The sequence below is a fragment of the Lycium ferocissimum genome, unplaced genomic scaffold, assembly GCF_029784015.1.
Source record: "Lycium ferocissimum isolate CSIRO_LF1 unplaced genomic scaffold, AGI_CSIRO_Lferr_CH_V1 ctg3007, whole genome shotgun sequence".
Lineage (NCBI taxonomy): Eukaryota > Viridiplantae > Streptophyta > Magnoliopsida > Solanales > Solanaceae > Lycium > Lycium ferocissimum.
Genome location: NW_026725330.1, coordinates 27,360 through 49,820, shown reverse-complemented (window position 1 = coordinate 49,820; position 22,461 = coordinate 27,360). Strand labels below are relative to the sequence as shown.

The 22,461-nt window shown below is 37.6% G+C and overlaps 1 protein-coding gene across 4 annotated transcripts in view; it reads left to right on the top strand.

Annotated features, from left to right (window-relative positions):
- The first annotated feature begins 1,054 nt into the window (after nucleotides 1-1,054).
- LOC132043915 (N-terminal acetyltransferase B complex auxiliary subunit NAA25) overlaps nucleotides 1,055-22,461 on the top strand; it is a 39,388-nt gene continuing 17,981 nt past the window's right edge. The window contains exons 1-12 of one of the 4 annotated variants that reach the window (XM_059434379.1): nucleotides 1,055-1,340; nucleotides 1,429-1,585; nucleotides 1,669-1,787; nucleotides 1,869-1,943; nucleotides 5,716-5,809; nucleotides 5,914-6,032; nucleotides 6,695-6,765; nucleotides 9,246-9,417; nucleotides 9,498-9,673; nucleotides 10,145-10,347; nucleotides 11,098-11,252; nucleotides 20,081-20,157. In XM_059434379.1, the coding sequence (XP_059290362.1) occupies nucleotides 1,191-1,340; nucleotides 1,429-1,585; nucleotides 1,669-1,787; nucleotides 1,869-1,943; nucleotides 5,716-5,809; nucleotides 5,914-6,032; nucleotides 6,695-6,765; nucleotides 9,246-9,417; nucleotides 9,498-9,673; nucleotides 10,145-10,347; nucleotides 11,098-11,252; nucleotides 20,081-20,157 (1,568 nt within the window). In that variant the 5' untranslated portion in view covers nucleotides 1,055-1,190. The remainder of the gene's footprint in view (nucleotides 1,341-1,428; nucleotides 1,586-1,668; nucleotides 1,788-1,868; nucleotides 1,944-5,715; nucleotides 5,810-5,913; nucleotides 6,033-6,694; nucleotides 6,766-9,245; nucleotides 9,418-9,497; nucleotides 9,674-10,144; nucleotides 10,348-11,097; nucleotides 11,253-20,080; nucleotides 20,158-22,461) is intronic. The other 3 variants (XM_059434382.1, XM_059434381.1, XM_059434380.1) reach the window with 3 other exon arrangements.

The following is a 22,461-nucleotide window of genomic DNA, read 5'->3' as shown; positions in this document are numbered from 1 at the left end:
AACTCAATTCTACACTCAAATCAGGTAGGATGAGTAAGCAAGAAGGACGTATAAGCAGGTAGCTCAAGCAGATAGGACGTCTAAGCAAGTAGGTGAAACACATAGGTGAAGCTAGTAGACCGTCTACCTTTGTCCGACGCCTCATTCATTTATGAATCTCACTTACTTTAACTATACTTAACATTTACATACACTTGGACCCTTAGGCAGCAACTATAACCTTATTCCTCCATATTCAAGTAAGTTCGTCGACTTCAACTTAATCGTACAGATGTTGAGAAATACGAGGTGTTACAAAGAAGAACTAAAAGACTTAATTATTAGAATACAAATGAAAACAGTAAACAAATCCACTAACGTGCAAGCCTATTTTTCTTATCGTGGCGGCTAAAGAGAAAATCAGAAGCAACCCTTGTTTCTCTGTTGATTTTTCAACTATTATTTTCAAATATTTAACCAGATATGAACAAAATGAAAAAGAAAAGAAAAGAAGACTGTTATTAACTGGACAACAAGGATCCAGGCATAAGGAACTGAGAAGACATGTTATTTAAGTTGAAAAATCAAAATAGAATCATTAGTATATTAATTATTAAATTGCAAACTCGTATTTTTTAATTTTATAAGTGAATAACTTATTTCCTAACTAACTATCAAACATGAATATGGTAAAAAAAAACCCACAACCTAAGCAACCCTATTTAAATTGTTGAGGATTAGCTTGTAACATACTCTCTCCGTCCTATAATAAGGTCATCTTAGTCAAAAAAATTTATCCCATAATAAGTATCATTTTAGGAAATTAAGACATAAATTGACTAGTTTTTTTCAATTCTATCTTTAGATAAAAAATGACAAATGACAAGTTAAGGTAATATTTAAATAATGATTGAAAAAGTCACATAGTAACTTGACATTATTAAATTTTTAATGTTAAAAAAATTACTATTTGTGTTTGTTTTAATTAAGAAAAAAATAATTTATTTTTATTATATAGGAATAATTTAATAAATTTTATATTATATAATTGGTTTTTTAATATGCCTGATTTTGCTAGGGTGAGGCTATGCGACGGCCTGAGTAGTTTGAAGTAGGACCCTGAGGCTGCAGTTATCATCCAGCGATTAGGTTTTCTCCTTAATAAATAAAATAATATAAGCCGACACTGAAATCGCAGACGGCTCCTGATTATGATGGCGTCAAAGTTGGGGTTAGCCGGCGGGATACCGGAGCGTAGAGTTCGACCCATTTGGGATGCCATTGATTCTCGCCAGTTCAAGAATGCTCTCAAGCACTGCACCACTCTTCTCTCCAAATACCCCAATTCTCCATATGCTCTCGCAAGTTCCAATCCTTATTCATCATCATCTTTGTCCTTTTCCATCCAATAATCACAAATGATTTCACTTGTCTTTCTTTCTGTTGCAGGCACTTAAAGCTTTGGTTTTGGAAAGGATGGGTAAAACTGAAGAAGCATTCTCGGTTTGCTTAAATGCCAAAGACCTTTTGTACACTAATGACTCTGTCTTGATTGATGATCTTACTCTCAGCACTCTACAGATTGTTTTCCAGCGACTTGATCACTGTCAGTACTTGTTTTGTGGACTTGGACTCAAATCAAATGCTCATTCTTTTACTCAACAGCAATTTGTTTTTCTATCTTCACAGTGGATATGGCAACAAGTAGCTATGAGTATGCTTGCGGGAAATTTCCAAATAACCTGGATCTAATGATGGGTCTCTTCAACTGCTACGTGCGTGAATATTCCTTTGTCAAGCAACAACAGGTTTGCAGCATCTCTTCTCCCCAAGTACAAGTTAGATTTTGCAACTGAAGCTTACTCTTTCATTTGTTTAACCATTTCTAGATAGCTATTAAAATGTACAAGATTGTTGGTGAAGAAAGGTTCCTGCTTTGGGCAGTATGCAGCATTCAATTGCAGGTTCTCTCTTCACTTCCTCCTCTTTATCTTTTTCATTAGTTTCACGTCTTGCTTTTCTAGTCTTCCTTTTTAAATTGGGAAAAGGGTCAAATTTACCCTCCAAGTATGGTTTATAGTTTAAATTTGCCCTCCGTCAAAGTTTGGGATCAAATTTGCCCTCCCTGTTAGGATACTTGATAAATTTGCCCTTATATGGATGGAAGTCTAACTTGGACTCCGCAACACAAAAAAATTAGCCACGTCGGATCCACATAGGCTTCACATAGACTCCCAATCCTGATTCTCTTAACCCATTTCTCTTTTGAAAAGAAAAAAATGCCCCTGCAACATTTGTTTTGTCATGGTGAAGGTTTTTCATGAACTCTTCAGAGCATTTCTTAACAGAGGAAAACATTTTTTTTCAGAATACATTCCTAAACGTATACCGAAAGTAAGATCGTAAAAGCTATGATCCTACAGAAGTGATAACAAGACAACAAAATAAATTTGTGCAGTTCAGCTTTGAAAATCCATTTTCAGTTCTCTTGAATAGTTTTTGAGAGGTTCTGACAGGGAGGCAACAGCAATGAGTTAAGTTAGCTCCGTCGAAGTTCACCTAAGATATATGTCATGTTCAAGAAAGCTTTGCTGGTCAGATAAATTCTATGTTTCTGGAGAGAACAACGAATCCTTGGTCGTATTAAACATTCGTTGTTGCCGCTGCAGAATATTTCTTACATGCCTCCTATTTTATCACATGCGTTATGTGTATACCTCAGTGCGATTAAAACTCCGGCTTTTCACATTACTACATGGTGCCTTAGTGTCAGCAATAGTCTAGACGGGTTAAGAGAAGTGGGATTGGGAAACGGGTTAAAACGAGAATTGGGTTTGGGAGTCTACGTGGAGCCTATGTGGATTCGACGTAGCTAATTTTTTTGTGTTGTGAAGTCCAAGTCAGACTTTCATTCATATAAGGGCAAATTTATCAAGTATCTTAATGGGGAGGGCAAATTTGATCCCAAATGTTGACGGAGAGGGCAAATTTGATCCCAAACTTTGACGGAGGGCAAATTTAAACTATAAACCATACTTGGAGGGAAAATTTGATCCCAAACTTTGACGGAGGGCAAATTTAAACTATAAACCATAGGTGGAGGGTAAATTTGACCTTTTTCCCTTTTAAATTTCCTTTAGCTCAAAAACTAATTCTAATCTTGTGCATTCACTGGTAACTACTTTCTTATTTCTCACAAATTGGGGTGGCTTCAGAAAGTCTACACCTCAATACCCAATTAGCTATGGTATATCATATGAATCCGTCATCGTCATTCTGCTCTATGCAGGTATCTTTGTTAAGAGGGTTCATCGTAGTTAGATTATTTTTACATTGGTGTTCAATCTACCACATTCCTCTTCCTTTACCCGGGTTTGTGATCAGTTATGCTTTGCGAAGCTCGCATAACCCTAGTTGAATGACTTGTGAAAATGTGGAAAGTCATTCGGTTGGATTGTCTCGTAATGTTACCTATCAGGATCAAAGTGTTCTGATGGATGGATTGCGCTGCTGATTTAAGAAGGGAAAATACATAAATTACCCCCTAAACTTGTCCCGAAAACAAACTCACACACTTCTTTACGGGCATCCCTTTACCCCCCTATACTTACTCAAAAATGAAATTAATACCTCCCTAAAATGACATAACCAGATTTAATCATGGTTGTGTACACACGCGCCTGACACGTGTCATTTGTAAATATTTCAGCTTTTTCCTCTCCTTTTTTCCTAAAGAAACCCTCTGTCACCTTCTCTTCTCTCCTCTCTAATTTCTCTCTTTCTTGCTCCATCGTAGCTTCCACCATAACCAAACCCACCTTTAAACAAATTTCCATTTGTTATTTGGAAATCCTCTCTTCTCCAGCACAATAACGTCACTTATCCTTCTTTTTCTTCCCCAAAGGCATAAAACAAACCCACATCATCACCATTTTTGAGAGACTTTGCTAAGACCTTTAAATACATGAATATCCCTGCTATTAAAATATGGGCTTTTCATTTTTAAGAACCCATTTCTTTCCTTTGATTGTGCACCTAAATCCTTCTTTAAAGACTTTCAAAATTTTGAAAATACACACCTTTTCTTAATTAATTTCAATGGCTATCTAAGAAGAATAATGAATTATGAATACCTTTCTGAATAAATGTATCACCACTCATGTAACCACTCATGTCAATCTCTTATTTTCAATTTCTTAACAAACTTTCCACTAATTACTGAACTCTCCGGTAATAAAATTGTAAGTAAGTTGATGGGTTATAGTGGGTGAGAGAATGAAGAATTTTGTGTCTAGTTACAAAGATTAAAAGAGAGTTGGTGTGATGACAAAAAATAGAGAAAGAGTTCTCAACTAACTGAAAAATGGTGGGTGGTGGAGACTGGAGAGGACGATAGGAGGGGAGATGGTGGCTGGTGGATTAGTGAAGATGAAGAAAGAGAAGGAAAAAAAGAAAGAAAGCAAAAGGAAAAAAATAAGAAAAGAAAAAGTAAAAAATAATTTAATGTCAAGTGTAATTAGGTATAAAATAACCAATAGGATATTGACATGTGCCAAATTTGTCAGCTTTAGGCATTCTCATTTGTCTCTCACGCACTTGTGGGAAACTGAAATCACTATCTCTGCCACACCATCACTCAAGGGGGTATTAGTTTCAGTCTGAGTAAGAATTTTTTTTTTTGGGGGGCCGGGGTGGGGGGGGGGGGGGGGGGATAAAGTGACACCCGTAAAATTTAAGTGCGTAAGTGAATTTTCGGCACAAGTCTAGGGTAATTTATGTATTTTTCTCATCTAATACAAAGTATTTAAGAATGCTTGACAGGTTCAAATTTATCACTTTGACTCTACTGTTTTTGAATAGATATTGATTCTCCAACCCATAATATTTTTCTAAAATTTGTATCGCTTGTCTTCAACACTCCTTATCCTCGAATCTTCTCCTGAAGGTAGACTCAAATATTTGGTGGGAAGCTCAACAACTCACATCTCCATGCTAGCCAATGTATATTCCGTGCTTCTCTAATTAGCATTAGTTCAAGCAGTGTCTCAAGCCAAATTATCCACAAAATAAGAGGTGTGGTGTTGAAATTTCTCCATCAGTCTAACCTGTTACTTAAAACCCCCTCAAATATCCACCTTGGATGAAAACTCCAACAACTGACTTAGAGCTTTGTTGAATGAAAAAAATATTATCTTCAGGATAGAGAGCCCCCCGCCTTCATGAGCAGAAAATGCATTGGAGATGATGGATGTCATTGCCCAAGTCCGCTACTACTATCGAAAATCTAAAATCTAAGTTACAGTTCACTCCTGACGGCTGTTTTTCAATCCACAACCTCACTAGCAATAAAGTAAGCGTGTGGAGTATTACTGTCGGGAGGAATTGTCAAGAATGGGACATAGAAGAATTGTAGTCGCTAATGCATAAGTTGGAGCAAATTAATCTAAACACACAAATAGAGGGCACTGTGAATGGGGATGCAATGTAAAGGTATTAATTCACAAGGTTTGAAATACAGACAAAGTGATGCGGGATAGTGCTATGTAAAGATTGCCTCACATAGGATAGTCTCATTAAAAGGGGCTCACTGAAATTTAGTTTTTGACCCCCCTAAATCTTCCTAATTCCAGCGTATAAATCCTGAAAATTGTATAGATATAGCTTGTTGAAACTTTTCGATGTTCAACTTAACCTTATCATTTTTTAATTTCTCATATTCCTTCCATCTTGTTATAGGTTCTCTGCGGCAATGGAGGAGAGAAGCTATTACTCTTAGCAGAAGGCCTGCTGAAGAAGCATATTGCTTCCCATAGTTTACATGAACCAGAAGGTGCTTTATGTTAATTCTCCCATATTCCATGAGTGATCAGGCCTGGTGCGGGATTATCCTTGAACCTTGTTCTATCTACTGAAACATTTAATGCTGTTTTGCAGCTCTTATTGTATATATTTCCTTATTAGAGCAGCAATCCAAATATGGAGATGCCTTAGAACTTCTTACAGGAAAATTTGGGTCTCTTATAATGACTGAAGTTGATAGACTACGTTTACAGGTACTGCCTGCGTTCTTCTACTTTTACATTTGTTTGTCTTTGGTTAAATTGACTAGTCCCCTAACAATGAGTGGTCAATTTGAAAGAGGAAGGAAGAGTTCCTTTACATTCCCCAGGGCCTAGGTCGACTGGTAAGAGTGTTACAAGTGATGTGTAGGTTATAGTTAGGGCATGTCAGGGGTTCGAATCCTGCCACAGACAAAAGCTTGGTATTTAAGTGGAGAAGGGTAAATGGGAGGACCGATTATCCACTGAGTTTCGAACCATGCGCCACTGACTCTCGAGGATTTCTCGGTTAAAGAAAAATTGGAACCAGGATCTTGTGTCGTGCTTGCTACTTGGATCACTGACGGTTGAATGTTGAACAACAAGGGAGAATTTGTGTAAGGTTTTTTTTTTGTGAGTACCATCTTCACTTATGAAAAGAAAAAAAAGTATGAATAGTATTTTTCATAGGTACGTTACTCCTTAATGTAGATAACTTTTACATTTGGTGTCAGACTCTAGGTGAGAGGTGTCTTGAAAGCATAGAAATTTGTTCTTCTGTAATTTGGATATATATTTCATTTCAGTGGAATATTTGTCCTAGGGAACTGTCCTTATTTTCTGGGGAACATTGTTTTCGTTCCTTAAATGTGCATTCTTTGACTTCAAGTTGACAGGGGAGGCTTCTTGCTAGAGGAGGTGATTATGCTGCTGCAGCCAGCATATTCCAGAAAGTTTTAGAACTAAGGTATGTGATTTTAGAATGCTGATTGATTCATGTTCATTGTTTGTTCGTGTGTTTGCTTGTAGTAATTTGAATTATGCTGCTCTCTTAGCTCTGCAACATTGAAGTCTTTAGAATGATTTAAGGCATTGTTTTCAGATATTTTGAGAGATTAAAGAAGATAATTTGACTTGGTGAATTTTTTAAAGACATTATTTGAATAAGATGCCTTCTACCAAAACCAGGAGCGTTAAATTATTCAAGATTTCTTTTTTAAGGAACCTAGGCGCTGTGGCTTGGGAGGGGGCCAAATGTACTTCTGGTTAATGAACCACATTTAACAATGCAACAAAAGGAATTCCTACCCTCCTTTTTTTGATTAGTGAAAAAAAGAAAAAAGAAGAAAAAAGGGGGGGGGGGGGGTAGAAATATAGCAGCACAAGTGTATATAACAATATTTGGTCAATGGTTGAGGTATAGTAGCAACAACCTAGAGATCCCAGGTCTGAATCCCATCTACAATACACAATGTGAGCCGATTTTCTCTGACCTTTGTGGTCGTGATTACCTTACGTTTGAGTTTGTCGACCGTAGCAAGTTATTCTGTGGAATCGACAAGGGCTAGCTGACCTGGACACCAACGTGATAAAAAGAAAAAAGAAGTGTATATAACCCTGTTTGCAATGCCATGTTTCAGTCAGCAGCCACTGCAAACCTTAAGACAATGTTAACAAACACACATGTAAATCTGACAATTAAAATGTCCTCCTCACTGACATACTATTTGTCTCTCAGTTGAGTTTTTGAGGATATTTAGGATTTAACTTGGATTTTAAATAAGAACATTCAAGCTGTGCTTGACTTATTGTCTTTATTATTTAAGAAGTGGCGTTTGTTGTTCCATTCTTAGTTTTTCTTTTAAGAAATTTGTCTGACTTAAGAACAAATTATGCTAATCACTAAAAATACTCTAATTGAAATAAGAATTTGTAAGCGTTTAAACTATAAGTTAAAAAATTTCTTATTAATTACTCCAGTACAATAACTGAAGTTGGTTTCATTCTAATAGACGTTTAATTCACGGTTTCCCTATCAGCCAGTGGAAGATAATTTCTAGTCATTTCTCGTCTCCTTATATTCTTCTATCGATAATAAGCCTAATTTCTTAAGATAATTATAAAGCAGGCCCTATTAGGAAAGATATACTCCCTCCGTCCCAAAAAGATTGCCTTAGTTTGACTTGGCACGGAGTTTAAGAAATAAAGACTTTTGAAATGTGTGGTCCAAAACAAGCCTTAGATATTTGTATGGCTGTAAATCATCTCATAAAGTTAAATTGTTTCTAAATATAGAATTGTGCCAAATCTTTTTGGGACAAACTAATAAGGAAAGTAAGACAATCTTTTTGGGACGGAGGGAGTAGTTGTTCCCCCTTAACATTTATTTTGTGAGGAGGAACTTTTAAAACTTAAAATATACTCCCTCTATTTCAATTTATGTGAACCTATTTCCTTATTAGTCCGTGCCAAAAAGAATGACCTCATTCTATATGTTGGAAACAATTTAGCTTTATGCAATGATTTATAGCCACACAAAATATATGTGACTCATTTAACACCACAAGTTTAAAAGTCTTCTCTACTTTCTTAAACTCCGTGCCCAGTCAAATGGGTTCACATAAACTGAAACGGAGGGAGTATTAGGGTACTTATAAAAGCTTACAAAACTTTGAGAGGCAGCACATCTCAGCCCTATACGTAAGCTCTGCGTATGCAAGAACTGGAGTAAACAAGTGCGCAGATGATAAGTAATTAGATTCGCTAATAGTTCCTCCACCAACAAATTTCTGTTTCATTGGTGTGATTTTGATTCATTTAGCTGGAGGAGGACGTGCTTTCTTTAATTCTTCTTTCTCTCTTGTTGCTTAAAAGACGGTGTCCACTGTTGTGCAGTTGCAATTCCAGTCTACCAGCACCACGCCCCCAAAAATATTGTTAATCTTGAAACTTACAGAAAAAATCAGGACTGCTATATGCAATATCGCTATTGACGTGTGCTAGCATTTCCTTCTTAGATTTCCCATCAAAAAGGATCTTTCTTTATATCTGAACACATCAAGTTAGTACCAAATATTGCGTCACTATATTATTTTCTGTTTCTTCACAAAACACCAAAACCTGGTTTTATGCAGGTTACTTCCCTTATAATCCAGGCAGGTTCTTCGGTGTTGGTGCAATATATGTTGCTCGGACTCTCCAAAAATATTGCCGTACCCGTCGGCATTTCTGAAGAGTCTGAGCAACATAGAGTGCAATAGATTAGATAGTCACTAGCATTCATTGGTTTGTTTTCTTGCAACACATGTTACATGCTTAGTCTCTTAAGAACCAAGGTCAGTTTGACAGCTTTGGCTTACTTTCGGAATGAATGAAGGTGGTAACAAAATGATATTACTTCTCATGTAGGAAGTAATTTTGGCCTTGTTTTCCACTGTTTTATCACAGAAGTATGTGTAACGCTAAACTCTTTGGCAGCCCCGATGATTGGGAGTGTTTCCTCCATTATCTTGGCTGTTTACTGGAGGATGACAGTAGCTTCTGCAATGGAGCAAACAGTGATTCTATTTATGCTCTAAAGCCTATGGACTCCCAAGTTTCTGTCTTGACAGATGAAGCAGTAATTGCTAATATCTCTAACTAATTCATTATCTCCAGGTTCTATGATAGTGTCTGACTCATGCAAGTTGTTGAATGTAGTTTGGTTCTCGCCTATCAAATGCGTCATCTCTTGTACAAAAGTTGTTAACAGAGGCAAATAATGATACTGTAAGATGTCCTTGCTTGGCAAATATTGAGATCGAAAGAAGAAAGCTTCTACATGGAATAGGTGATGCGGATAAGTTGTTGGACGCTTTGGTACAATATTTTTTCAGGTAGCTTCCGATATTCCTTCTTTTCCTTTCCTAAATAGTTTAAATTTAAATTCTAGATATGGTAGTATAAGATTTCTGTTACCTTATCAAAAGAAAAGAAAAAGATTTCTAGGCATTTTTTTTCTTTTTTGAAGACTCTAATGCACAGCAGCTTCATTACCTTAGGATGTTTTAGTAAGCAGTGTTAGAATTCAGTATATACCATGGATGTCTGCTGAGAATAATCTGATGTGAATTAGAGCCTTGAAGTTGGTCAATTAACATTTCTACTCTGCAATTGAAGTTCTTCTTGAAAGATATTTAATTGTTGAGATGAATTATAACTTTGTGGGCAGTCTCTTTTGGTCATACTCATTCCATATTGCTGATTTCTCGAAATCAGGGATGTATTTGCTTTATTTTAGGATGTTTCGTAGTTTTGCCTATTTATAACCTCCATACTATCCTTGAGTTTTTCCTCCTTGATCACAGGTTTGGACATTTGGCTTGTTTTGCTTCTGACATTGAAATGTTTTTACACATTTTGGATCTTGATAAGAGGGCGCAGCTTCTGGAGAAGCTGATGGAATGCTGTGAATCTCTTTCAACTAATCCCAGAAAGACTCTTGGGCAGCATATTACTGTCTTCAAAATTCAAAATATCGTTGGAAGCATGTTCACTCTTCCCGTTAATGGTACATCTTCTTCTTAGAGACAAATTGCATTCATATTGGTCTAAAATGAAGACAACTGTACATATAAGGATGTTAAAATACACATAACTTGAAGCACACATTGATATCCGTGCATATAGGGAAACAATTTGATGCTGACACCCTAGTGCATTTCTCCGTTGAATCAACTGAAGGAACACACTTGTGGAAAGAGTAAATGCTTTGCACCAAGGTTATCAATAGTTTAAATGGTGCTAGCGTATAATCTAGATTGCATACATTTATAATCATAGTTATTAATAGTTTAAATTGTGCGAGCCTTTAGTGTAGACTTTATACATGTACTTCAAGAATTACTTTAATGCCATATTAGTAGGGTATCCATCTACTTTTTTTCCTTTAATGAAATCAATGACCATGTTTAAGAAAGCTCTATGTAGACATTTTGTTCGTAACTTGGTGTTGAGTAATCGACCTATAGACTAATAAATTACAACCAGTTATGCTAGTTGCTTTGCTTTAAAAAAAAGAGAGTAATCGACCTATTTATCTTGAATGTTTACAGTTTTGTGGCCAAGCATAATGTGTCACTAATCATGCAAGAAGCTTTGACATCTCAGATCATCTAATCATTTTATGAGCCATGATTAAGTTGAGAAAGATGCATCTGCTGCAAAGCCTATTTTTGGTGCATAAGTTGCATATTGTTTTTGTTCAAGCGTGATTGTATCCTATGTCATGCATTAACCCTGATATGATGCTAGCTCCTAGATTATTGTCATTCTTCTTTTCCAGAGCTGGAGACAACAGCTGTAAAGATGTCACAAATGTACTGTGAAAATCTCCCACTATCAAAAGATTTGGATGCTCAAGAGAGCGTGTATGGCGAAGAGCTTCTGTCTATGGCATGCAACTTGTTGGTTCAGGTTCGTATTTTTCCATATGGTGTTGTAGTGCTCTATTCATTACGTATTATTACAACCACTATTATGTGACTCGAAAGATGCTGGTTCAAACTGTACTATAATTTGTCTAATAGTTCCTAGCTTTGCAAGACATTCCTGTAAATGGTTGTCTAGTAATTAAAGATCAAAATCCAGTTACCTGGCATGTTTTCTTGGCTGGTAGCTTTGAACATGTTGAAATGTGTGACTATTTCATCTAAAAGATTAAGCTGTTAGTGAGAGCAAACTTTATATTTTCTCAATTATGTCTTCAACACGTTCTTTCCGAAACAGCCTCTCTACCTCCCAAGGTAGGGGTAAGGTCTGCGTACACCCTACCCTCCCGAGACTCCACTTGTGGATTACACTGCGTATGCACGTCCCCTCACATGCAGGCTTGATTCTTTTTGATGAGCCATACACGTGGAAATTCTATTTGATAATGGTGACAATCTCATATTAAAGTTTAAATTAGAGAGAGTGCACACGTTTTATTTTCTGAGTTATGTCCTCGACAGTACATTAGAGTAATTTTCTTAGATAACAATGGACTCCAGAGAGAGAAGTTCTTACTTCTCTCTTGAATCTAGGAAGAGAGAAATTGTCTTTCAAAGAAGCCTTAGATTGGACACCGCTGGATCTAGGTGGAAGATGCAAGAGGTTAGATTCCGATGGGGAACCCAAGTTTAGCCTATCTGTAGAACATTCCCACAACTGAAAGAAATTTTTGAAGACTTGTCTGGTGGGAACTTTCTCCAAATGGGTGGGGTCACCGGGAAGCCGTCAGGAACTGGGCAACAGAAGCTTGGACTGATATCGATGGCCTGAATATTTCGAAATTGGGTGAAACTCGTTTCTTGTTCCGTCTCGTGGATGAAGACCAAACAAAGGCACATTCTTGACATAGGTAGAAGGTGGTTGGGAGAGAGCTTTTCAAGGCTGGAAATATGGGTATAACACAGTGGGTGTGACAACCCACATGTTTCCAGATATTTCGGGGTGGTAAACATGGTGGGTCTACCTGTCCATTTATGGTGCTTCGATTTTTTCAAGAAAGTTTGGGACCTGTGTGGTGGCTTTGTGGATGATGTGTGTAGTACATGAGCTTTCACGGGTAAGAATATTGGTAAGGAAAGGAAGAAAAGTGCCAGCTTCTCCGAAGGTTGAAGATGATTGAGCTTTTGGGTTTCGGATCTGGTTGTATCTTGAATTTCTACCATCTTGTTTGTCGCTGGAGGAATGGGAGAACAAGGAGACGAGGAAGAAAGGGGGGAGGAAGGATGGGAGGTGGGAACGAGGCTGCAACCGCGAGTGAAGCTCTTTGATGCGTCAAAGATGGAGTTTCCAGCTCCTTACAGACGATGAGGATTTCGAAGCCTTGAGGAGAAGAAAGGGTTTTATTTTGACGAAAAGACGAGAATACCCCTAAAAAACAGATTCACCTACCAAAATAAGCTAGTTCAAATATCTTTTAAAAAACAGATCGGGTTTTATGCTGGGAACAATAGCGGCTCTTCCTCAAACAGGGCATCTGAGCCGAGAAATCTCACGATTAATCAGAATGAAGGTTGCAGGGACCTCCAAGCCGTTGTTTCGACGGCTCCTGCAGGGCACCACTTGGATCGCACATCTGGAGAGGGTCGGGCAATTTTGTGGAAACAGAACAAAGCTAATTCGAACTTGAATTTTGGCAATAACAAGGTATATGAAGAACTTGAGGATTTTAGGAGGCCACAGTACGACACACCCATGGTTGGCGAGCGTTTTCGCCGCAATGTGTACTCTGGCGTTACTGTTTCAAGAGGAAAAAAGGACCGATTACTGACAACAGGGTGTCAGGGGTCCTGTTCGTGAGAATGTGTACTCCGGCTTAGCTACGAGGCTCGTTAGTGACACTAGTTGTGTTGCATCTTCTTCTGGGAGTCTGGGGCAGTTTTGTCTTCCTAAGGAATGCTTGAGGGACTTGTTTAATGGTTGGAAAATGGCTTTTCTTTGGTGGCTAGTCCTGTAGGGGATGCTATGGTTCATTCTAAAAATTCTCGTGTACTTGTAGAGCCTATGTATGCCTTGATTCTGGCTCACAAATGTGGGATGAGCCCCAACCTATGGATATTTTAGAAGAAGATCGAAAGTTTTCAAAGTAGGCGGAAGAGAAATATTAATACTTTGGGAAGTTCTTAAGGGTCTCTATTGAGGGGATGGAAGATAGAGTATTGTTAGCTATTGTGTTGCATTGACAATAAGACGAGAGAGGTAATGCAAATTTGATTGAAAAAGAAAGGGCGGAAAAGAAGAGGGTACTATTGAGGAACAAAAGGGGGAGGAAAGATTTCGATGTACAAAAGGAGAAATATGGAGGCGAGCGGGGAAATTGAGTGGAGGGGAGGCGTTAAAGAGGGATAAATTAGTGCGTTGATGGATTGCAAAATCATTAGTTGGAATATCATGGGGGTTGAATGACCCCAATAAAGAGGACACCATTAAAATAGGTTTTAGGGAATTGGGTTTTTTTTTTTGGGGGGGGGGGGGATGTAATATGTATTAAAGAAACAAAAATGGAGATTCTGACAGATAGCATTATTAGAAGTGTGTGGAGAAGTAGGTGGGTGAAGTATGGTTATATTCTGGCTTGAGGAAGTGCGGGAGAAATTCTTGTTTCTTTGGGATGATAGAAAGATGGAGTGTATCGCCGTTAGGGTTGGCAAAACTAGCCCAAACCCATTTGACCCGCCCAAGCTTTAATGGGTTTGGGCTAGAGTGATTTTGAAGATGGGCTGATTTGGGAGCCCAAGTTGACCCATCACAAATCATCAACCGAAACTGGCCCATCAAATGAGCCCAAATTGACCCATCAAATGTCCTTCATTCATAAGTTAAAAGCTACAAAACATGATTAACTTCTTTTTTAATTATTATTTAAATTTATTTTTGTAATTATTTTTATTTTTGAAAAAATATTTTTATTTTATTTTTTAATATTTTTTATTTCCTTATTTAATTTTTTTTTTTTACTAGTAACTTTTTATTTTTAAGTTTTTAATTTTTTTTTCTTGAGGGTCTATGCTTAACCTATTTTCGACCCACCCATATCCGACATATGTTTGCCACTCTTAGTTATGTACAAGACAACCTTAAAAATATATAAATAAGACAAAGGAGTAAAAGAGAGGAACCTGACAAAATCAATATTCATTACGTCAATTAACAATTAGTTTTCTTTTGATTTATTTTCGGAATAATTTCGAATATAATTTATGAACTAGTATAACTTATGAGGAAATATTTACAGTGAATATCTTTATTATTTTGAGGAAAAGCATACGTTTGAGTTTTTTTTCATATCCAAAAAGTATTTAAATTTGATTTTCAAAACACTGTTTATTTAGAAAAGCATGAGTGAGAGAATATTTACAATCAAAGAATGTCGATATTTTTTTAATTTCTCAAAATGTTGAAAAGGTGGGTGAAGTTGGGCGGGTTGGGTCATGACCCTTCATTTAGCCCATCTTAGCCCAAACAAGCTTTGGGCAAGATTGGGCTTTGGCCCATCTACAGGTTCAACCCATCTTGACCCGCCCAACTTTAGCCCAAATGACCCATTTGCCACCCCTAATCGTGGTTAACAAGGGAGAGTTTTTGCTAGGAATGTGATTAAAAAACTTTGATAATAGAATTGTTCGTGGGTTTCGGGTATCTACGACTCGTGGGAGAGGTTCAAAGGAGGTTTTTGAAGGTTAGGCGCCGGTATTTAGAGATGGGATTTTAATACCATAAGATTCCGGAGAAGAGGTTTGGGTGTATCGAGGCCATGGAGGAGTTTTCAGAGTTTATTAACAATTTTTCTCTTATTGATTTGCCTTTAACAAGAGCCTATTACACTTGATCGAGATCAGAGCACTCATCTTCTAAATCGAGACCAAACAACTTTCTAGTGTCTACTTCTTGGGAGGAGTTGGCTTCTAATGTGATCCAATGAGTCTAAGGCAAAGATGATACAAAGGCACAATGGGGTGATGACAGATGATGATAACTTAAATTAGTGTAAAGGGGGTGAGTTTGTTAGTGGACCATTCAAAGTGCAATCGGTTGACTAGAAAGAGACAAGTTCGCAGTAGGTGCAGGGTACGGTTCATGACGTGAATCATCCTAAGAAGACCTCAGAGAAGTAAAAAGTAACCGTAAATTCTTCAAAAGTCGGTATAAGTAAGACCTCATAGATATCAGGAGATCCGAAGATGTAAAGTAAGGTCGAGACTCAAAATGTGACATCGACTAACATAAGGTACCAACGAATATTAGGTGAGTAGTAGCGATTCCCCTTTTGAACTCGAGAATAACCAAAAAGAAGCATTTGAGATAACGAGGGGCAAATTTATCTTTCCAAGGTGCTAAGTTATGAACAAAACATGTGCTCTCGGAGACACGAGGGGGAAGAGAGTATAGATGTGACTGAGGAAACAATACATCATACCCAGTGTAACCCCACAAGTTTTGTGGGGGAGGGGGAGGGTAGAGTGTACGCAGACCTTACTCCTACCTTGGGAGGTTCTGATAGACTGTAGGCTCAGGATAAAGCAAAAGCAGGTCAAAAAGGAAAAAGGAACAGTAACTACAACAAAACAGTACGCTAAGCGAATAACAATAAATAATTACAATAATTGATGGATAAGAAACTACAGGAGAATTAATACGCCTACTAAGGAAGGATAAGCAAGACAACGCTCTACTACCGACTAAGCTTCTACCCTAATCTGTGTCTTCCACGACCTTCTATCTAAGGTAGTGTCCTCGGTAAGCTGCAAGCACCATGGCTTGTCTAATCACCTCTCCCAATACTTCTTTAGCCTACCTCTACCTCTTCTGAAGCCATCCATTGCCAACTTCTCACACCTCTGCACTGGGACATCCGCGCATCTCCTCCTCACATGTTTGAACCATCTAAGCCTTGCTTCCCTCATCTTGTCCTCCATTGAGGCCACTCCCAACTTGTCCTCGATATTTTCATTCTAATCCTATCTCTCCTAGTGTGCAAACACATCCACCGCAACATCCTCATTTTTGTAACTTTCATCTTCTAAACGTGAGAGTTCTTGACTGGCCAACGCTCCACCCCATACGACACTGTTGATTTAACCACCACTCTGTAGAACTTGCCTTTGAGTTTTGGTGGCACCTTCTTATCACACAAGGCTCCGTATTAGACCCTTTATTTCATCCACCCCACACCAATACGATGTGTGACATCATCGTCAATCTCTCTATTTTCTTGAATAATAGACCCAAGATACTTGAAACTTCATTTATTTTGGATGGCATGTGTATCAAGCCTCACTTTCGCGTCAGCCTCATGTCACGTCACTGAACTTACACTCCAGGTACGTTGTCTTGCTCAACTTGAACCCTTTAGACTTCAGGGTCTATCTCCTAAGCTCCATCTTAGTGTTAACTCCCTCCCAGGTCTCGTCAATCAGCACTGTGTAATCCGCGAATAACATACACCATGGTATCTTTCCTTGGATATGCCGCGTCAATACATCCATCACCAAGGCAAATAAAAACGGGCTAAGAGCTCTTGGGTCTTGGCTCCATCGTACATGTCCTTGATCGCCCTAGTGACGGAGGAAACAATAGTAAATAAGAAATCTGATTCTGAATGGAAGATGAGGATCCTATTAATTAAGTAGCTAGATGTTAGAATTGCATCACCAAAAAAACGAAGCAGAACATCGGATTGAATGAAAAGAATGCGAGTAGTCTCAGTGAGGTGTCTATTCTTCCTCTCTGCTACCCCATTTTGCTGAGGGGTGTACGGACTAGATGTTAGATGAATAATTCCTTGGTGAGTCATAAATTGCTGAAACTGGGAAGATAAGTATTCTAAGTCATTATTACTACGAAAAGTTCGAATAGAAACACCAAATTAAGTTTGTATTTCAGCACAAAACTTTTAAATATAGAAAATAACTCAGGATGATCTTTCATTAAGAAAATCCAAGTACATCTTGAATAATCATCTCCTTTTGCTTTTGTTTGGATCCCATTGGCTAAAGTAACGACAGAAAGAGACCGTGAATAAACAATATTTGACAAAAGTGATATATCAGCAGAAATATGATCATGACCGCTGGAGTCTAGGAATGCAATGTTACTAGACGTTGAAACACAAGCAAAAGAATTATCAAGAACAAAAATATGAGGCCGAGCAACTGAGGTTACTTGTGAAAATGTTTGCTTAAAAGGAACTCATATTGCCCATCTGATAAATAAAATCACTGATAACCTATAGAGTCTGTTTGAGCAACATGAGCATTCTTAGGTAGTCGATCATGCAAAGGATTGCATACTTCATGAGTGTGTCATCTATTACAATAACTACATTTAGGTCGACATCTTCCAAGACAACCTCCGCCTTGTCAATTCTCCGTAGTCTGGGATGTTCAATTTTTTGATCTTCTCATTATGGGTTCTGAAGTAATCATAGGATTTGAATTTTTAGTTCTCATATTTTTGGAATTAAAAACATCAAATCCAAGAGACATGGTTGGATTGAAGTAAGCAGAAGCTTCAGTGCAGTATATCCTGAAAATAAGTTGCTGGAATTGGTGCAAAACCGATCGAAAAAGCTGCTGGCGGTGGAATCAAGATGTTAGGTTGGAATCTCACGGAGAACACTACAATACAATTTCATTGGAATCTGATCGGAACACTGCTGGAATTCGCTGGAAACTCACCGGAAAGGTGCAAAGTGATCGAAATAACTCAAAAATGGTATAGCTGGAATCAAGATCGTGAGGCAATCCTCAAGGGCTAAAAAATCATATCTGAAAGTTGTCAGAAAAGGGGCTCACAAGTTGGCGCGTGACCAAGATCTCGTCGGAATGCCAAACCTCTAGTCGGTGCGTGAGAGCACGTGAGGTGGAATTTTTTGATGGGTCTAGCTGGGCTTTTGTTGCCGGAGCCCGAGCAATTCTGTGGTGGTGTTGGTTTCTGCAAATACTGATGAAAGACAGAGTTGATGCTAATAAACCTTAACAATCAAGTCACCGGAATAATTGCACGGTGACAAATCTTCTTCCTAGATGTTGTTGATATGTTGCACGACGAACTCTCTCACTAAAGCTTTGATACCATGTGAGAAATAGAGACTCAGGAAATGTTTTTAAGATGCGTAAACTATATTACTAGATTGAGCCCTATTTATAAACAGACATCACAATCCTTTTCCATGTGGGACACTAACATGTGTATATAAAACTCTCTCCTTAATGTATATATACTCAATACACAAGTTGACTCCGTAAGGAAAGACTTGATAGGTTGTTTGCGGACAAAAACAAGATAGTTCTAAAAGTCGAACTTATTTGTACGTTTTGCTTAATTTTTGGTGCAGCATGGTTGATGCAATTTTGCTGACCCTAGTGCCATGTTGGACTTCATTAGCTCCTCACATTTATAGTGATATTTTTTTGGATGTAACTATCCCAACAGGCCAACACTCTCTTTTTGCAGGTTCAGTATAAGTAAATATGCTACGTCACGAATAAAAAAACACACAAGTTTACACCTTTGCTTTCACGGTCTTCTTGTAAACTCGTTCCCCTAACTTCGTGATTACTAAACACCCTTAGTTGGTCAAAATACATTCTTTAAACACCTATAACCATGCATGTTCCTCACCCGCCCTAAAATCACGATACGTCATCATCATCATCAACCTAAAACCAAAACATAACCTTGTAGCTAGTAGCAATGCCACCACCAATAGCAACTCCTCCGGTGTCGCTACATAACCACACACTCCTGCATCTCAAAATGTCTTTTCACCAATACAAGATCAAAATAATACAAATGGAGTTAACAAGTGAAGAAACATAAGATACACCGCTTCATGATCCAATAAAATTGGAAGAAAACTGAGCAAATTCTAGGTTGCATTTTGATAAAAAACCTTTTTTGTCTCAAATTTGATTTTGTCACTGCAACGATTTATTAGCTTGACCTAGTGTTGTCAGCAAAAATATCGGTCGACTATCTTGCAGGAGCAATTCGTAGTCTCACTTAATTTCTCATAAAAAGAATCTTGGATCTCGAGACAGAGCTTTAGAAGGGACCTTCGACTTTGGAATTCTCCATTAATGCCTTCTCTAGTAAAGCTTAAATGAGTGTAGTGTAGTTTGGTTCGGATGGAGTATGGAATTGGATGTAGCTATTGGGTTTTCTTAGAAAGGAAGATGAGAAAGTTGTAAAAATGCACTAAAAGAACTTTTGTTACTTTGATTAAGTATACTATTGATTAAATTTTTAATGTATTTGTGATTTTCTTTTTACATTTTAATTGAGTAAAATAAAAAAAACATAATTAAGTCTTTCATAAGAAATATTAAAAATAAGTTATCTATTTAAATTGTACATTTGTAAAGCGAGTAGATGCGCTTTTTCGTAATTTGACACTCAGAATGGCTTTTTGAAAAGATCGGCTAAACAAATAGTTTATCTAGTACTGACCAAAGTGCGTTCCAAATAGATTGTCCGGACACAAACTACTATTCTCTCCAAGCACTTCTCTGAAAATCTTTTTTGGCAAAAGTGCTTTCCTTATTTTGGGAGATTGGCCAAATGTGCCGTTACTGTCTTCGATTCTGTTTAGTGATTGCTCAGCTTATGTATGCTTTTGACTATATAAGGTGATTTTGATATTCACAGTTCCCAATTGCTGAATCAATATCTTACTTTCTATTGACATAGCATGGTTGTCTTGTTATTTTCTTGTGCAACTGTCTAACTGATGAATCTTCTTACCCTGGCTGTAGCTCTTTTGGCGTACTAGGCATATTGGGTATCTGGTGGAATCAATTATGATCTTGGAATTTGGTTTGACAATACGAAGGTTAGAAGGTTTAAATTCTTATATGGCTTCTAAAGTAGCAGATTCATCATTTGCTAACCCATTGGTCAGATTTATACCTTTCATGAATTTGCAAAAGAATAAAAACATGTTAACTGATGGATGGCTTACACGAAATGTGCATAATAAGGTGGACTTGACTAATGGATCCCGTTCTTGATTTTCTTACTAATTTTGAGGGTCATCTCTTGCACCGCATGGACCTGTTGCCTCTCCAAGACAGTGTTTATTCGATTCTGGGAGATTTGGTAATGGTCTTAAATGGACCGATATACAGAATTTATAGATATGCTAGCCAGAGGCTAATTTGTTGCATTAACCTAAATAAGGCATGCGATAATCAGTAAGGAGGTGTTTGAACCATAAATTTGTTGAAAATGTATTGTATCTGCAATACATATACACACTCTTGCATGTAAATGTGATTCTTGATACTATAAGCAGGTCATGAGATCTAGGGAGGAACTTCGATTCTATGCACATTTTTGTTGGTCTATATGCTCCGTTAACCAGCAGACTTTGTCACTATTGAATAATTTCATAAACAATGGGTTGGGTTGTTTGGTATCTTCTTGTGATGTGAACCATTAAAACTCAAAAAAGTCATTTTTCTTGAGACCATTTATGCTATTATGTTAGATAACTGAGTTGTCGATGAAGTATGAATTTTAGCAACCCAAGTAAGGGCAATTCTTTTGAGGATACAAAAGGTGTAGTGAATGTCATCCACCCACCAAGGGTTGTGGTGGGTGGTAAGTACCCCTCTGTCGTTAACCATAGGTCTCGGGTTCGCGCCCCCGGAATGGACCTCCCCTCAAAGGTGGGACTTCCCAACACGAATCCGGATTAGTTGGGCCCCAAAGCGAACACCAGAAACTGGGTGGGTAGCCCAAAAAAAAAAAAAAAAAAAAAAAAAGGAGGGATGAAAAACGAATGTTACCTGGAAAGATGGAATCTGGTGCTAATGTTCGTGAAGGCCCAAAATTAGGTCCGAACTTGATTTTGGTAGAGAATTGCAGAGCGGGTCTGTTGGAGCCAGAAACTTTTACCAATTTACTGATTCCTTCGTACAATTATATACGGTCTGGTCAAAATAGCCTTGCCAATTCTTAAAGCATGCTTGGTTTCCAATCCAAATTCCTGTTTTCGACAAAGTAGCTGATTTTGATTTTGAACTCAAACAACAATTTATATTTTGCATGCGAAACGAAAACATTTTTTCTAGAGAAAAAAAGAAAAGCAAAGCGCTGTATTCCATTAACTGAACAACCCTTTCTACTTAAACCGTTCTTTCTTTCCCTAAATCTGTTTTCTCTTCGGCAATTCATCTTCCCATAATTATGTTTCGTAGTGAATAAGAATCTCTTTCAGTCTATTAACCTTTTCTTTAGCTATTAACTGTTTAGAAGCACAAATCTTTCAGAAGCAAGTGTAAAATCCCTACATATTTCCAACAACCAAAACAAAACTAAAAAGAGGCCTGTTTCCCAGTTCGAGCGCCACCTTTACATTTGGTTCCTGGATCCAAATAAAAGACAAGATATCTGTCTATGTCAAGAACTTGCTGGAATGCAATATTTAACGAGTGTCAAGTACATCACGAATGCATTATATGTTTGCATACCTGTTTTGCGGAAACAGTTTTTCCATCATTTAAGGCAGTAAACTTTTTGAACCTCATGACCTCAGCGAGCATTGTTCTTACAAAGAGGCTGCAAGAATAGAGAAAATATATACTTTTAAAAAGGAAAATAACACTCCATCCCTGATCCCACTTTATACGGCGATATTTGACTGGATTTAAATGTCAAGATGTTAAATTTGGCTTTAGTTATAGTAGAAGAAAATATAAAAGCAGTGGTTGAGAAGTTAGTGTGATGGAGAAAACATCATATCGAAGTTTAATATTTGGATAGTTTAATGAATTTGAATTGTTGAAAGTACTGGAAGTTGTACGGAAATGGAATGGTATTGAACATTTTGGAAACTCTCCAGAATGGAAAGAGTGTCATATAAATCGGAGCGGAGAGAAGGAAATGCTTTGCGAAAGCTTTGACTGTGTGATAGACTTCTATGGAAGTCCTCGAAGACCTGGACGGTTGATCTTAGGGGAGGTTATTGAAGATAATCAGTTGAGAAAATGCAGGTTAGTGCAGATTAAGAGAGGATGGATGCCATACTGTTCTTTGTTCTTGTTGCACAAGTGGGACAGGTTTAAACTACTTCAGGAAGCATGAAGCTTTAATAATTTAATTTACCTATCTTTTACTGTAAAATTTGGAATTA